At 36.9% G+C, this 17,619-nt stretch overlaps 1 protein-coding gene across 3 annotated transcripts; it reads left to right on the top strand.

Moving 5' to 3' along the window:
* The first annotated feature begins 1,202 nt into the window (after positions 1-1,202).
* Positions 1,203-17,130, top strand: LOC7497260 (uncharacterized). Of its 3 annotated transcripts, XM_052450826.1 has the most exons (17): positions 1,203-1,683; positions 2,120-4,540; positions 4,583-4,867; positions 5,095-5,533; positions 6,104-6,332; positions 7,127-7,291; positions 7,735-8,007; positions 8,136-8,381; positions 9,870-10,262; positions 10,376-11,782; positions 11,926-11,982; positions 12,943-13,371; positions 14,581-14,804; positions 15,190-15,323; positions 15,704-15,955; positions 16,044-16,222; positions 16,332-17,130. In XM_052450826.1, exons 1-17 carry the CDS (start codon positions 1,296-1,298, stop codon positions 16,437-16,439), a joined length of 7,629 nt encoding a protein of 2,542 aa, XP_052306786.1. In that variant the 5' UTR covers positions 1,203-1,295; the 3' UTR covers positions 16,440-17,130. The 3 variants fall into 3 exon arrangements, with proteins under 3 accessions (XP_052306786.1, XP_024451368.2, XP_024451370.2); XM_024595600.2 differs by having other exon boundaries at positions 2,120-4,867; XM_024595602.2 differs by having other exon boundaries at positions 1,510-1,683; positions 2,140-4,867.
* The last annotated feature ends 489 nt before the right edge of the window (positions 17,131-17,619 follow it).

Here is a 17,619-nt window from a genome sequence, read left to right as displayed (position 1 = left end):
AAAACGACCGACAACCACCTTTCTCTTGCTTTCACTTTCGGTGCCCAAATGGCAATCTCCGTTGAGGTTCCTCATCATCAGACACTTCTAATATAATTTTGTTCAAATTTCGGGTGGGAGAATTCTATGTTTTCTATTCGTGGGCGTTTGTCGAAAATAAAAATAAAGAAAGAAATTCATGAGCAACTGAGTTTCACGAGGCCAAAACTCGAGTGCAATTTTCTTTTAAATTCTATCTATTACGATCAGTCTTCAAACTATTTTACCGTTTCAATTGAGTCCTGAAGTACACAATTAAGGGTTTTTTTTATTTGTTTTTTTTATAAATATCCCACATTGATTAATGTTATCCCTTGATGTTTTCCGTCACGAAGTTAATAGAAACTATATCTTCGTTTTTCAAAAAAGAAGGAAAGATGAGAGAGAGAGACAGAGAGAGATTATATCTATTTCTTTTACAAAAAAAAAGTGAAGGAAAAGAGAGAAACTATCTAGATTTATGATTGAATTTGTTGCAAAATTTTAGTTGATTTATAAGTATAATAATTGTACATAAATTCGAACAAATTCACAATTTAAGCTTGATTTTATAGAATGAATTGTATTATTGTAAGAATAAGCTAAAGTTTTACTCATTATTCTTAATAAATAAAGCTAACCAACTTGTTGATGACTCAAAATCTTGTTTGTTTTTATATTTTAAAAGTATTTTTAAAAAAAATTAAATTTTTTTATTTTTTTCTTTGTTTTAAATTAATATTTTTTAGTGTTTTTAGATCATTTTGATGCGTTGATATCAAAAATAATTTTTTAAAAATTAAAAAAATATTATTTTGATACATTTCCGAGTTAACAAGCTCTTATCATCTTATTTAAATGTTATTAATTAATTTTATATGAACGGTTATTTTTAAAGTATTTTTTATTTAAAAATTATATATATTTAAAAATTATTTTTAACATTAATATATTAAAATAATGTAAAAATATTAATTTAAAATGATATATTTAAAATATAATACTGCCACCATTAAAAAAATCACTAAATTAAAATTAAAATATGCACGATATTTGATTGACCTGATACATTTTTTTAAGGGTAACATCGTTTTAAATTTATACTTTGAAAAATAAATTATTAAAAATACTAACTAATACAGTACAAGGACTCGTTTATACTTTATAATTCTTCCTTCTCGAAGACAAACGGTTACCATCGAACCCGCGATTATATACACAGATCCGTCACGTCTGTCTCTCACTAACTCTCTCCTCGCATCACAGGCGAAACCAAAATGCCCGAAACAAGCACTGCCTCTCCTACTCGAGCCTCAATTAACCCCACCGACCACCTCCCTCTCTCTCTCTTCAGATCCGACATCATTCCACCCGCCCCGACCCGCTCTGCTTCCACCATCGACTGGTTACCTGACTTTTCCGGTTACTCATGGGTTGCATATGGAGCCTCATCTCTATTAGTGATCTCTCACTTACCCTCTCCACTCTCTCCCGAAGAAGCCGCTATCGGTCCCATTCTTCAGCAAGTCTTCGAGCTCTCCAGCGACGATTCTTCCCCTGTCAAATCCGTTTCCTGGTCTCCGGTGACCCCGTCTATTGGTGAGCTTGCGGCCGCGTCAGATAACTGTATCTCCGTGTTCTCGCATGATTCAGCGAGCTCCAAAGGTAAGTTGCGAAGTTGAAATTTGATTTCCGTGTGGTTGCTGAGAAAATGGAGCAAAAGGAATGAAATGAACTGTAATCGGAAGTTTGAATTGTGTGCATTTTGCGCAATGTAGACAGAAAAGTTTCGATTATAATTTGATTAGACTATACTTCCGATCGATATTATTGGAGAACTTGAGATAAATGCTGGCAGATGAATTTTGGAGGTTTAATTAAACTGATTTGTTGTCTTTTCTGAGAGAAAGATGGGAAAAATGATTTGATTGCGTAATCAATATGGTTTTTAATTTTACTTATATCATTGAACTCTGTCATTGCTTTCAGAGAATGGATTGTGTCTGCAACTTTTAATTACTTGATGTGGTAAATATGAATTAAAATCTTTTGCCCATACCGATGTTGTAAATATGAATTAAAATCTCTTACTCATATTCAGGTTCTTTTTGTTGGAGTCAGAATGCAATGCTTGTACAATCTACAAAGGTGGGAGCAATCACATGGACAGGTTCGGGGGATGGGATAGTTTCCGGTGGAATTGATGTGGTTTTGTGGAGGAGGAGGAACATGTCTTGGGAAATAGCTTGGAAGTTTAAAAGAGACCAGCCTCAAAATCTGGTTTCCGCCACTTGGTCAATTGAGGGACCTTCAGCTACTGCAGCTTATCTGAGTAAAGTAGATGTTAAAGGATCTGACCAGACTAGCAATTGTGTGCTAGTATGTTATGGTAATGGAACATCTGAGTATGTGAAAACTGAGTTGCATCACCCTCAGCCTGTCTCAAAGATTCAGTGGAGACCATCAACAGGACAACAAGCACAGCGAGATAAGAAACACTTGCGTAGACATGTGCTACTAACATGCTGCTTAGATGGAACACTTAGGCTATGGACTGAGGTAGACAGTGGAAAGGTAAGAAAGTTAGGCAAGGACAATCATGATCACAAAACAGTGAGAAAGTCTTTTTGCATTGCTGCTGTAATTGAGATAAACCAGGTCTTGAAGGGAACTCTGGGTATGGATGTATTTTTTAGTTGGGCAGCAGAAATTGGGGGTATATATAGAATTGGAGAAGGTATTAGCCAGACATTTTCAGTAGAAGGCAATGGGCATGACAGAGTTGGCAGATGTGAGTGGTTAATTGGGTTTGGTCCAGGCAGAGGAATTACTTTTTGGGCCATCCACTGTCTTGATGACATCTCACCCATAAGGTTTCCTCGTGTTACACTATGGAAGACACAGGAACTAGAGGACCTTGAAGCAGGACATCTTCATGGTGCTGGTTTTGCAAATTTCAATGCCTGGTTACTTCTGGATAAGGTTGTTGTCTTGAGGAACTGCTTGTCTGGCCCGCCAAATATATGCAGTTTGATGCATCTTTCACCTTGTAATTTCTTGGTCAGGTCTTTGTTGTATTCCCAAATACCTAGTGATATAGAAGATGCATCTTTTAATAAATCCAAGATAGATAAATACTCATCATGTTCATCTGGTGGTGTTCTAAATGGAGGTCATACAGGAAAAATACTACAGGTTGCAATGCACCCTCATATTTATGAAGTGGAACTGGCTGTTTCTTTGGATTCTGATGGACTGCTTCTATTTTGGATAGTTTCTACCATTTCAAACTGCAGTTTGGGTCCCGCAAAACTGATACCTGGATGGAAACTTTCTGGAAAACTTGCAACTTACGACTCTTGTTCTAAATATACAAGCTTGAGGTGGGCACCTTCAACATTGGGCGAAGACCATGTTCTTCTAGTGGGACATGCTGGTGGAATCGATTGCTTTATAGTTAAGATTTCTCAAATTTGCAAAGAAGGCATAATATGCCACTACATAGGCACTATACCTCTAACTGGTCATGGTCCATTTGAGGATGGTCCCACTAATATCTTTGCAGTTCCCCTACCCTCTTCTTGCAACAAGACATTCAGATACAATAGATTTTTGCTCTTGGCGATATGGTTGAAGGGTTTTCAACCAATTTCATGGGAAGTTACTTTACATTCTTTTGACTTATCAGGAAGATGTTGTGACTGTAAGTTTGATGATAAAAATACTCCTGTACTGAATTTTGAAAATACTTTTGCTGATAGAAGATATTGTGTTGGTGTCGATCCATGCTCATCACATTTACCAGAGCCATACTGTCACGACCAGATTACAAGTTTTTCTGTTGTGTGCCCAGGAGATTTCATTTCCATGCCAGAAAGCTTAGGTTCCAATAAAGATCTATGCTCTGGTGTTCCTGCATATGTCATGGCAACAGGCTGCTCTGATGGTAGTTTGAAACTGTGGAGAAGTAACTCTTCTAAACAGTCAACTCCTCAAATACCGTGGGAGCTTGTGGGTAAGTTTGTTGCACATCAAGGCCCGGTTAGTGCTATATGTTTGACTGCTTGTGGTCGGAAGATTGCAACCATTTCTGCAGGTAGTCATTTAGATGATACCAGCATTCTTCATGTATGGGAAGCTGTACACGTTATAGGGGCTGGGAGTTTTATATTAGAAGATAGGATAGCTGTTGGAAGAGATGTCATTTCTTTAAATTGGTTAACATTAGGCAATGGTCAGTTATTTCTTGGGATTTGCATGCATAATGAGTTGCAGGTATATGCACAAAAGCATCATGGTGGACAGACTTTGTTGAGCCCTCAATCTTTGAATGTCAACAGCTGGTCTTGCATTGCAGTTTCTCATACTTTCCCTGCTATCCGTGACTTCCTTTGGGGGCCCAATGCGACAGCTATTATTGTCCATGATAGCTACATTAGTCTACTAAGTCAATGGTTATTTCTTGAAGGTGATAAGCAATGGGGCAAATATCCTCCAAATGTTATAAGGGAAGGTTATAAAGGTGGAAAAGACAAGGAAATCCTTATAAGGGAAGGTTATAAAGGTGGAAAAGACAAGGAAATCCTTTCTTGCATATTCACAGATGGTGAAATTGATCTCAAAGAAACATTAATTGAAGGTATTAGTGGAGGATTCAAATCCCCAATTCATGACAAACTTGATGCAAAAAATGATTGCTCTTCAAGCAGTTTGTTTGTAGCCATGGCTCAACTCAAACATCATTCAAATGCTGTGCGAGGGTTTTGGAGTCTGGTAGAACTAGCAGAGAAGTTAACGGGAACTTTAGCTGTTTATCACCCTGAGGCACTTATTATGAACATATATTCAGGTACTTAAGGATAGTGATTTAAATCATCACAATCCATTTTGAATTCTTATAATTCAGAAATTTGAATGAGCCACTGAGGTATTGCATGAATTATTCAAATTGCAGTGATGATCACCTTTTTAATTAAATTGTTTTTGGAAAGCTGTGCGAGACTCTAAGCTGGCTTCTTTTACTTCATTTAGGCTGATGACCTGCCACTTAATACAAGTAATCTCTGATGTGTTTAGGAAACTGGAAACGTGCATATGTATCTGTGAGGCATCTTGTTGAATATCTTTCTTCTGGTTGTGCTGCTGAGAAGATATACAACTCTGCAGATCATAGCAAAATTGTTCCACAGATCCTATTGTCAAATTATTTTGAGGGATTTCTCCTGAAAGATTCTGGTTCAACTAATAAGGGATTTCAGTGGAGTGCTGATGCAAGACTGCCAACTTCATCCTCACAGTTTTTTGCCTATAATTTCACCTCTGATGCTTCTAATAATATGTTTGCTGCATCTTCAACGAAATCTGAACTTAGTGCTTTTGCTGAAACTCTAGAGAAGTATGATTTTGAGTCTCTAACCAATTTAGAGAAGTCAGAAATGCTTGCAATTATAGATCTTCTCAGCGATGTTCAGCACTCTGCTTGTGCCTATGCAAATCTTGATGAACCTGGGCAAAGGTATTTCTGAGTTTTGTTGATTGTCTAGTTTATACAATATTTCCTCTGAGATATATGTATCTAATGATTGTTTATCATGCCCATTTTAGTAAAGGTATGGTTGCTCCACATCTTGGTTTGAATCTTGTCTAGCAAGATTTGTATTAATGTTTGAATATTATGAAGGGATATAGCATAATGGTGGTTGATCCATTAGGGAAGGAAATGCTTTGTAATAATGCATTTGAACTTTTGTATGAACAGTAAGATAGCAATGCTTGGAATGTAAGAGAATAAAAATTTTGGTCAGAAATTTTATATATCTGGCCAGATCAAGATACATGGTTGGTGTGAAATACTACTGATAGCGTACTGTTTACTGTACAATTGAAATTACTTGAAATAACATATGGAACCTGATCAGCAAAAAATAGATGAAGATGGTATGTTTATGACAGAATAAAATTTCTGAGATTGATCTTTCACTTATGGTGCCTGTTCCATGTTTGTTTTTATTAGTGCAATACTGAATCATCCGATTCTCTCCTGAGTGCCTGTAAGTACTGATTTTATTCTCTTGTTGCTTTATAGGTTCTGGGTCTCGTTAAAGTTTCAGCAGTTACATTTTTTTCGAAGCTTTGGTAGATCTCCTTCCGTGGAAGAGTTGGTTGGTGACTCTAGGCTGATGAGCTGGGCCTTCCATTCTGACTGTCAAGAAAATTTATTGAGTTCTTTTCTTCCTAATGAACCTTCATGGAAAGAAATGCAAACTCTTGGGGTTGGATTCTGGTTCACCAATGTTGCACAACTGCGTGCAAGGGTAATGCTTTTGGATATTGTTTCTTTATTCTCTATATTATGAAAGAAGCTTCTCTTGCCTTTCAACTGTAACTCTGTAAGAGAAAGTTCCGCCCCATATTTTTAGGCAACATAATTTGGGCCATAGTATTGGTTATACCAATTGGCATTAGTTGTACTTGAGCATGTGTGCCATTGAAATTTCATGTCAATTAGCGAAACTGTTAGCAGTTGAGTAACAAGTAGCTGAAACACCAGAAATGCTGACTTTTTACCAAGGGATGGACCAGCTTCCTGACATGAGGAATGGTAGTTCCTATGAAGGCTGTCCAGACCAAGATTTGCAAGGTGTACGATTGACTTTGATGCAAATTTGAAATCAGTCTGCTTGCAATAGGATTTCTAATTCAGAAAGCATTTGCAGTAGATCTATTTGCACTGTTGATGATTAATTCACTGTGGTTGATGTTTTTTCTTTCATGCAATTTGTCAATCTGTGTAGCAACTGCTGTTGTGTCAGGGATTTCATGTGTTGATGAGCCACATATTCTTCAAAAGTACATTTGAGGACTATGCTGATGAACAGATTTTGTTGCAATTGATGATTGTATTGATAGCGAATAATCAACAACTCCTAATACATTTTGATCATTGTATTCAAACTGAATTTTTTCCAGCTCTGTTATGTGGTTTTCTAATAATTACATTATTAAATTAGTTTTTCCAACCTCATCTCTGGCTATGTGCTCGTGTCTATGTCTGCGCACCTCTTTTTGTACACGTTTCTTGTTACTGATTCTGGTTATTTTACTGCAGATGGAGAAATTAGCAAGATCACAATATCTGAGAAAGAAAGATCCCAAAGATTCTGCCCTTTTGTACATTGTGTTGAATAGACTTCCAGTATTGTCTGGTCTTTTTAAAATCAGCAAAGATGAAAAGGATAAACCCTTGGTTGCATTTCTCTCTCGCAATTTTCAGGTATGTGCCAAGTCATGAATTCCTCAATTTGTGACTTAGTTGCTGAGATAGTTCAGAAGAGATTGTGAGGCCAGAGGTTCTCTCCAGTTCAACAAAAAGAAAAAAAAAAGATTGTGAAAAGCCAGAGAAAATATCTCAAAGAGGCTCTCATTTATGCCACTAGCATGCAATATCTTCTTTCTTGCCATTGCTCGACCATTTAGATGGACATTCAGTTACATTTCCCCTATAAACATGTTGTATAGATGCATAATTACTCCACATAAATGCTCATATATATTCTGTCAGCTAAACTTTTATTCTTTTTGTTTAGGAAGTTTCATGTTTTTACTCTCTTTTTTTTTAGTTGCCATAAACTTGTATTATTGGAATGCAACATGCCTACATGGAAAGAGGGGAAATAATATCAGCTGTCTTTTTATGCCCTTTTATCATTGTTACAGGAGGAAAAAAATAAAGCAGCCGCTTTGAAAAATGCGTATGTCTTAATGGGAAGACATCAGCTGGAGTTGGCCATTGCTTTCTTTCTGCTAGGAGGTGACACTTATTCCGCTATCACCATATGCGCAAAGAATTTTGGAGATGAACAGCTTGCCTTGGTAATTTGTCGGCTTATTGAGGGTCGTGGTGGACCATTGGAACATCATTTAATTACAAAGTTTATACTTCCATCTGCAAGTGAGAGAGGCGACTACTGGCTTACAAGCCTGCTAGAGGTCTCTGGATTGTGAATACCATCCTTGTCTTTTCCTTTTTTTTGTTGGCCTCTTTAGACTTTAGAGACTTCTATACAGCTGCAAGCATGGCATGTCCCCAGTTTTTTGATTTTGTAATTTGTTTGCAGTGGGAATTGGGCAATTATTCTCAGTCTTTTCTGAGCATGCTTGGTCTCCAAGCAAGTTCCTTGACTGACAAGTCTGCTCTTTCGTCAAATAATGCTGCTTTCATGGATCCCCATATTGGTCTACATTGTCTTTCACTAGCATCCAAAAATAGCATGAGGAATGCTGTTGGGGAGCAAAATGCTGCAATTCTCCGTAGGTGGGCTACGATTATGGCAGCTACTGCCTTCAACAGATGTGGACTTCCTGTAAGTTCACTTTTATGCCATATTTTAAAGACCGCCGAGTCTTTCATGTATAAATATTTGATTTTTCTATAACTGCTAGTGTGTTTTGCCATTTTACTTTCAATGTAGGGCCCCTCCTATCAATTCCCATGCTTCCCATGCAGGCATGAAAAAGTATTTTACTTGATGAATTCATGGTTTCTATTTTACCAGTTGTGCGAGTCTTTGGGATGCTGGGGCTTAGAATCATATTTTTCGCAATTACTTCTTATTTTTTATAGTTGATAATAATTTAATTATGTTTGAGGTCCTATGTGAATTTCATAGTCTTAAGAGTGTTCTCATTTGGTTCGTTGTATTAGGATATCAAATTCTAGTAGGACAAAAAGTCTGTAGTCGCTACTAATGCCTATTTGATCTTGGCTCTGTATCTGAAGGCAGGTGTCATTCTCTTCTATTTATCTTTTCATCTCTCCACAGATTCTTGCTCACAAAATTTTTCTTTCTACTTTTTTATTCTCTCCCATTTTGCAAGAACTGCTGTTTCTGTTCATAGAGCCCATGCAAGCATGCTAGTTCCAGTCTTTTCTTGTTATTCAACTTGAATTCTTACCCCATTACCTAACTGCTGCAAAACCCACCAAATTATTTTCTCAGGCCTACCTGTTGATTATTCCAATCAAATCCAACCATTGATAATTTGTTGCTGCCAGGAAATTTTAGCAACCCTGCTGTATTCTCATATTTCCAGCTATAATATGTTTTTACCCTTTATCCTCACTTATTCAAGTGTCCATTGAATATACAAATGCTAGAGCCTTTCTTCTTAAACTCTAAACCTTTAAGTCATCAACTTTGCAAATCCCAGCTAAAGGAAAACAGAAGGTTGTTAAAGGTGGAGTCACAATAAAAGCTTGATGGTAGAAGCAACTTTTTAATTTTAAATTAAGGATGCTTTTGTCATTCAATAATTTTAACCCCTCTAAACCTTAGACATTGAAGGTTAAGAGTTTTTATGATCTAAAGGGTGTGAAACCCTCCAAAACTCTACCCTTCCCTCTATTAGAAGTGAGAGCCAAACAAGGGTTGGGAGTTTTAACCCCACCTTTTCATTCCTTCAAAACATAGTGTAGTAGATGCACCAGACAATCCTTAGCTTTTTGCAAGGGAATTTAGAACTAGGAAGTCCATTTAGACTGTCCTAAGCCACTCTACATTATTTGAAGTTGGTTCAAGTTTAACAACATCAAACTACAGTCTGAACAATTCAGTACTTTGTTGTAGCTTGTTGCATGCATCCGTGTAGTGATGTGTTTGATTGATTTTACAATTTTTATTCCTGATTGTAAGATTGAAGCTTTGGAGAGCCTTTTGCCTGTTCCATGATGTTTTTGCATGTACTTGAATATTCTTTTGTTTGTCATGATTGTTATTATTTGTGTGTGTGCACTTGTGAATTTATTTTCTTGTATTTCTAATGGTAATTTGACGAATATCATTTAATATCAGCTTGAAGCTTTGGAGTGCCTTCAATCTTCTTTGAACATTCTTGGGGGTATTGATCCAGGAAGCGTATCAGATGTTGATCAATCTCAAATTTTACATGGCATTTTGAATCCATTTGCTAGTGAATCCTGTAACTGGCTGTCAGGTGATGTGGCTTTATGTCTGCAGTCCCATGGTAAATTAGATTTGGCTCTTCAGTATTTTTCAAAATTGATGAGTGAGCATCCTAGTTGGCTTAACACTATAGTAGGATCCATTCAACCTGGTACATCCTCCAAGGATTGTGAAATTCACCAACATGAGAAATTATTAGAAGAATTTCGAGAAAAATTATATACAGGACTTTTAATGTTTGAGCAGAAGTTTTTGGTGGTTCCTTCCTGCGTGATCAAAATGGTATGTAGTTTGCAGTTCTAATACTCGTACCTTATCATCAAGTCATTTGACTTATTCTCCCCTTGCCTTTTCTGTCCCGTGGTGATTAATTTTGTTTTAACCCTGCTTTACAGATTTTAGTTTGGTCATGCAGTAATGGATTACCATTTATTGGGCATGATCTCATAGTTAACTACGCTTCTCGAAACCATACACAAGATAAGAGCGATGGTGTTGAAAGTTTCATCTTATATCCACTTCTGCATAAGCCTTGTTTGAAATTTATGGAAGATGCTTCCCTGTTACTTTCAAGATTTATTACTTCGTGCAGCGTAACATGCTTTCAACCTAAACCGTTTTATATTGAAGGAACTATGTCTGTCGAAGTTAAATCCATCTGGTCAGACATGCATGGGTTTTATTTTCAGGGTATCATGCAGACATTGAGGAGTTTAAGAGCTGCTATGAGGATTTTTTCCAGCTCAGAAGATGTCTCAAGATCCCTTGTTATTCTTGATTTATTTGAGTATTATATATATTTTGCATCTGCATGGCTTCAGCGAAAATCAAAAGGTCTATTGTTGATGGTACAACCCCTCTTGATAACTTTGACTAGTGGGCACACTCCTTATGAAGTTGATATTGGGAATCTCAAGAGCATTCTCCACCACATTGCAGAGTTGCCGTTCAGTTTGTCAATTGATGATGCAGGATCAGGACATGAGGTTGTTAAATGTTCATCACATGAACAAGATGGACAAACAATGCTCTCATTTTCAAAAGATGAAAAATGGCACGTCGTAGGGGCTTGTTTGTGGATGCACATGTCTAGATTCATGAAACACCAATTGCATTTGCTGTCCATTAAGCTTGAAGATGGTTGCTTTTCTGGGGTTTCACATGGCAATGTTTCTTCCTTGGCATCTAGTTTGACAATTTTTGGATCTGATAGCATCAGCAGAAAGGAAGAAATTGGGTTTTGCTCATTGATATTGGCTAAGTTACTAAGGACCATGCTTGTACATGTTTCATCTTATCATGTAAAACTACTTGGGTTATTCCTGCAGCAGGAAGTAGAGAATAGATTACAAATACCAACTCTAGTATGGATGAAAGAATCCAGTCTTTCTCAAGCCAAAGCTCTCTATCAGGATGTCAGTGCAGACATGATGAATAGCAAAGATGAATTATCATCTTTTGATGTATTGTGGGATGCCTGTGCTGACCCTCGCATGGTATCTGAAGGTTTTGTGCAAGAAGAAATAAATTTATCGCTGTTTTTCAATCATAAATCATATGAAGGATGGAGTGATGAATACATGAGCATCACTGGAGAGCTTGAAACTGAGGATACTTGTGAACATGAATTAAAACTTGGCAATCACCCTTCTGGCGATGAAATTGGATCGCCTTCTATTGGTCTGTTCAGGAATGGCCGTGCTTTTTTAAGTTCCTGGCAGAAGGATGCAGTTATGACGAAGGAGGTGTCTCATTTTCAAAATGCTAAAGTAGTACATAAGAGAGATGGAGAGCTTGTGGAGGTAATTTTTATTACATCTTTTATCCTAACCATAATCCAAGGCTCTGGCATTAATTCGGTGCCATTAGTCAGTTAGTTTGAAAAGTGAATAATATCTCTTGAGTTTCCATTATGTTTGATGGTTATCTATTCAATTCTGCACAGGCACTGTGTATCAACTCTGTTGATGAAAGGCAAGCTGCTCTGGCCAGCAACCGTAAGGTTAGTTTTTGCACACATATTACTTCTTTTGTTCTGAAGGATTAAATTTTATGGGTGTCCCCACCCCCTGGAAGAGAGAGTTTTAATATCTAAGAAGTATTTGAGGTTGTTTGACCACACTACTGATGCATGGTCACGTTTAGTCCCATCCTATCCACATGCCAAGCTATTGTCAAGGGGAATCACAATGGGTGGTCTCTAACATCTGTCATCTTCTGTGCCTGAAGGTTCTTAGAATAGCAACTAGGACTTCGAGATCAGTTTACATCCTCTAGTTTTGGCCATCAAGGACATTGCAAGTATGCAAATGATATATTTGCCTTGGATTTACACTGTCAAATGGTTGCATTAATTTTGCATTGGATGACATTGTGATTACAAGATTTGATAATTTAGTTTGACTATTGAAGGATGTGTATGTTTATATGTCGCTGTGATGTCTAAGTAAGACCAAAATTGTATGAACATGATATGTGTTATCTTAACCTCTCATGATACAGATGCCTCTCTTTAGGTTTTTTATCTTCCTTTTTTCACCCAACCGACTTCCTCATTTTTTAGTCTTTATTTAGTTAGTAAATACTTACTGAAATAATCATCTGATACAGAATATAAGTGTCTATTGCTGAAATTCTCATGACAGTGTTGAAGATTCATGTGGAATATTGAAGAATCAGAGGTGAACTTTAAAAAAGATGTATGACAGTGACTAATTTTGTTTTGTTCCAAAAAAAAGTACAAAAACTAATTCTTCCAGGGAAAAAAATTGTCAAGTAGGTTCTTTCCATGAGCTTGATATAAGCAGCAATAAAGTGGAAAAGAAAATTTTATTGGGATCGCTGGCACAGTGCGTGTTGGAAGTTGCTTCTCTCCTTTTCCTTTTCTGTTTGTTTCATTCTTTTACATATTTATGTCTTCAATATACAGTCAATATCTAATGTTGAATTGTACCTATTTCAGGGAATAGTTTTTTTTTCTTGGGAAGATGGGATACCTTTTGGAGATCAATCAGAGTACATATGGTCAGATGCTGATTGGCCACCAAATGGCTGGGCGGGTGCTGAATCAACCCCAATTCCTACATGCGTCTCTCCTGGTGTTGGTCTTGGGAGCACGAAAGGGGCACACCTTGGGTTGGGTGGGGCAACTATTGGTGTGGGTGCTTTAGCAAGACGAAGGAGAAATTTAACAGGCAATGGAGCATTTGGCGTTCCAGGTTATGCTGGTATTGGTGCCTCAGGCTTGGGTTGGGAGGTTCAAGAGGATTTTGAGGAGTTTGTTGATCCACTAGCTACTGTGGAAAATACAAGTACAAGAGCTTTCTCCAGTCACCCCTCAAGGCCTTTCTTTTTGGCTGGTTCCAGCAATACACATATTTACCTATGGGAGGTATGGAAATATGATCAAGAAATATGGATGTTACTTCTATCATGCCCCCCTGACAAAACCCAAGTTATGAAGAAAAGAACACAAGTAGAATCTTTGTGAAACAATTTTTTTTAATTAATTAATTATAATATTAATAGCCTGTCTGGCATGGCTAATGATGGTGCTAAAAGGCACAAAACCAAATAGAAAACAGGAACACGAAGTGCTAATTAACAGTTGAAGACCTTGAACAACTAGGGCTAGTCATTAAATGGGTGAACCAACCATGATCGGAAATAGAAGTATGGAACAAGATTTCTAATAAGCTGCTGAATACTGAATAATAGAATTCCTACAAACTGCTGGATATCTTTAATAATCAATTGTTGATAAATCCTATGTTATCCATGCGTGTAACACTTCTAATGACAATTGCATCTGTTGCACTGTTCTTTCCATTTCAGGAATTTTCCTTTTGAATAAATCTTGCAAACAAAAAAACCATATGGAAAAATCTTACAAATAGAGATAGCATTTAATGCAATGATGTCATTATATGAAATCATACCACTTATGGCTAATAATAGCACCATAAATCACATCCCGCTTCATTTTATAAGATTTTTCTACACAATTTATTTTCATGTAAAGCTTTTTCCTCTTTTTGTTTCTACTTTCTTCGAATGTCTGTCTTATGTAAATTATGCAGGTCAGCATTTGTTTCCACCACATAGTATTATTACAGGGATTTTTGTGTTTTTTCTTGGCTTGCACTGATAAATGGTATTGTTGATATCAGCTATGCATCAAATAAATCAAAGACTAGGAAAGAAAATGAAAGGGGATAAGACTTGCTATTGTCTTGTGAGGCATTTCTGATCTTCTTGCTTATTTCGTTAAGTTTCTCGCAAATTATGGACAAGTCTTTTTTTTAAAAAAAAAAGGGACTGTGATGATACAATTGAAATAAAAATCATATGGCGGAGCTGTTGTCTCATATTTTCCCCAACTGCCACTGTTGTTTTTAAATGATCACTTAGTTATACATCATGCACTACTTAAAGCACCGAATCAGTGCTGAGGAGAAAGTCACAAAAGGCTCTTCAGATGGAGAGTCATTGAAGATTTGATGTTTTTTCCCACTCAGAGAAGCTGTTGGTGAATTTTTTTTGTCTTACATGCTGTCACTGTATGGTACACATTGATAATGTGCAACACAATACTTTGCAGTTCGGTAAGGAAAAAGCTACTGCGACATATGGGGTGCTCCCTGCTGCAAATGTTCCCCCACCATATGCTCTTGCATCAATATCAGCTGTGCAGTTTGATCACTACGGACATAGATTTGCTACTGCTGCATTAGATGGAACTGTCTGCACATGGCAGCTGGAGGTTGGAGGAAGGAGCAACATCCATCCGACAGAATCGTGTCTCTGCTTGAACGGCCATGCATCGTATGTATACCGTTCTTTCTACTTTGCAAGGCTACACTGATCCCATACTGGGTTTCTGGGAACTGTTGAAGGAGTCCAAGGAACAGATTCCAAATGTACTTGGTCAAAAAGATCCCTTAATTCTCCAAAACAATGAACGAAACTTCCTCAAACTCTTGCAGGAAGTTTCCTCTTATGGGAATGTCCTTTTTTTTAATTTCTTCTGTAGCAGTATAGGAAGACTGAAGAATGCCCACTAAGTGTTAACCTTTTAACCAGTGTTTGTTTCCAGTGCATCTGTGGTTGGTTAAGATACTCGACCAATTTACATGATGAATCTTCTTTGATGCTAAAGAAGTTCTACCCATGTTTCAACATGGTTATTAATATAATATTAACTTTGCAGGGATGTCACATACATTACTTCCAGTGGATCAGTTATTGCTGCAACTGGATATAGCTCTAACGGTGCTAATGTGGTTATCTGGGATACATTGGCTCCACCCACAACCTCACGAGCTTCCATTGTTTGTCATGAAGGTTTTCTCATTCTAATTTTGTAACTGCTTAATGTTGATTGTATGCATGATTTTACCATGTCTTCTACATTCCATTGCATGATCATAGACAAAATAAGCAGCAGACCACTGTAAGCTAAGGTGGCTGGCCAATTACTTATCCTCACACTTAAGATACTTTGCCGGTGCTGACATAACCAATTGGTAAGATTGACAAGGAATGCATGGTTTACAATGACCAAAGAATCCAAGTTGAAATTTAGTTTTCTGGTTCCCAAAAGAAATATAACTGATGAAACACAGAACATACTCATTTTATCATCTCATGCACTGTGCATTTAGTTACCAGATATTCTTTCATCTACACCGGTACCAACTCTGTGTGTGCATGACTTTGTGAAGGTGGTGCCCGCTCCATTTCTGTTTTTGATAATGACATTGGAAGTGGTTCTATTTCTCCTCTTATCGTAACTGGTGGTAAAAATGGTGATGTTGGACTTCATGACTTCCGGTACATAGCAACTGGAAGGACTAAAAGGCACAACATGAACAGCAATCTCCCTTCTAATATTGACATGCAGACAGGAGTCGGTCGCCAATTGGGAGGGCAGAATCCAAACGGGATGCTGTGGTACATGCCAAAGGCTCATTTAGGTATGGAAGCTTCTTTTTAATGAAAAATAAGCTTACATATGGACTTTTGGTTTTTGAATCTAACTTTAAGTGTATAATCTGAGTGAAGGAAGTGTCACCAAAATATCCACAATCCCTCATACCAGTTTGTTCTTGACTGGAAGCAAGGATGGAGACATTAAACTTTGGGATGCCAAAGCAGCCAAGTTGGTTTGCCATTGGCCAAAATTGCATGAAAGACGCACCTTTTTGCAACCAAGCTCGCGGGGTTTTGGTGGAGTTGTGAGGGTAACTAGCTGCGATTGACCTTTGTATCAGAGGATTTGGTTTTGTTTAAAAGTAGAATTTACTTTGTCATTGTGCTTCTGCTAAATAGATCCATATCTGGATTTTGCAGGCTGCAGTGACAGATATACAAGTTGTTTCTCATGGGTTTCTTTCCTGTGGTGGAGATGGCATTGTAAAGTTTGTTCAGCTCAAAGATAAGCAATGTAGGACAGGATGAGTTACTGATTAGGAGCTGTTCTTGGCAAGATAAGAAATCCAGAGAACTTTGAAATTCCTGGAACTGATTCTTGGTGGAAGTTTGGTGTTGTTTCCCACCAGACTGCTATATGTTCATCCAACGTAAACACACACAAGTTAATTTGCATTGGAGAACAACGTTCTTGTCAATTGATCCTTGATGAACAATTTTCGTCGGCCTCATTAAAGTCAGTCTGGACTAACAGAATAGAAATGAAACCCAGAAAGCTAACTTGAAGCTACTCAACTCATTACAAAGTCCAGAAAGTCAGAAAGGGATCAATTAAACCAATCAGATTGGCCACTGGTATTGATGTTTGGATTGGTGTCAATCGATTTTCACTGGCGTTGACCAATGCTCTTGTAAGTTTTTTTCTGAACCCTGCTGGGACGACGTTTCCGAAATATCCAAATTATAGTGAGTGTTTGGGGTATCGTGGTCTGACATTTTGATTTCAACTTTATACATGTGTAAATGTGTGTATGTATGAGAAGGGAACAAATTTGTACATTCAGAGCTTCCTGTTGAATTTGTGGAAGCATAGTTGCTTCGTAGTTTCTTCTTCTTCTTTTTTTTTTTTTTTTTGTTTCTGATACAAATACAATGTATACTTGACATTGCAAGTAATGAAAGCCCTTCCTGACAATTAGTCAACCGACATTTTCAGTCATCTCAGGATTTCATTTTTCATGTGTTTTCTGGTCCAAAATATGCATGCAATTTTTTTTGAGGTTGTAAGGACAGGCTCCAATTATCGGAAAGAGGGAGACATGGATGTTATGTTGGAATTGGTTTATAAAACATATGTGAGGTCTATTTATATTTGGTGTTTTTTGTAATTTAACATGTGTATTTTAACAATGAGATATTAGCGTGCTTTAAAAAGTGAATGAAAAATTATTCTAAGAATAACAAAAGTTTTAAATTCAAAATTGCTTTATGATTGAACAATAGCATGTGGACTCATGAGTCCTGGTTTAAGTTTAAAAAATAATAAAATATTTGTTATTTGTTATTGAACAATAATTTCTTTTAGTTCATAAAATATATTATATAATGAGAATAAATGTTATTATGAATAATTCATGAACCACGAATATTCATTAATTTTTTCATGAAATATGTATAATTCATGAATTATGAATATCCATAATTCATG

Source organism: Populus trichocarpa, chromosome 2 (assembly GCF_000002775.5).
Source record: "Populus trichocarpa isolate Nisqually-1 chromosome 2, P.trichocarpa_v4.1, whole genome shotgun sequence".
Classification (NCBI taxonomy): domain Eukaryota; kingdom Viridiplantae; phylum Streptophyta; class Magnoliopsida; order Malpighiales; family Salicaceae; genus Populus; species Populus trichocarpa.
Note: the sequence above shows the minus strand (reverse complement) of the source record. Positions and strands in the feature narration are given on the sequence as shown.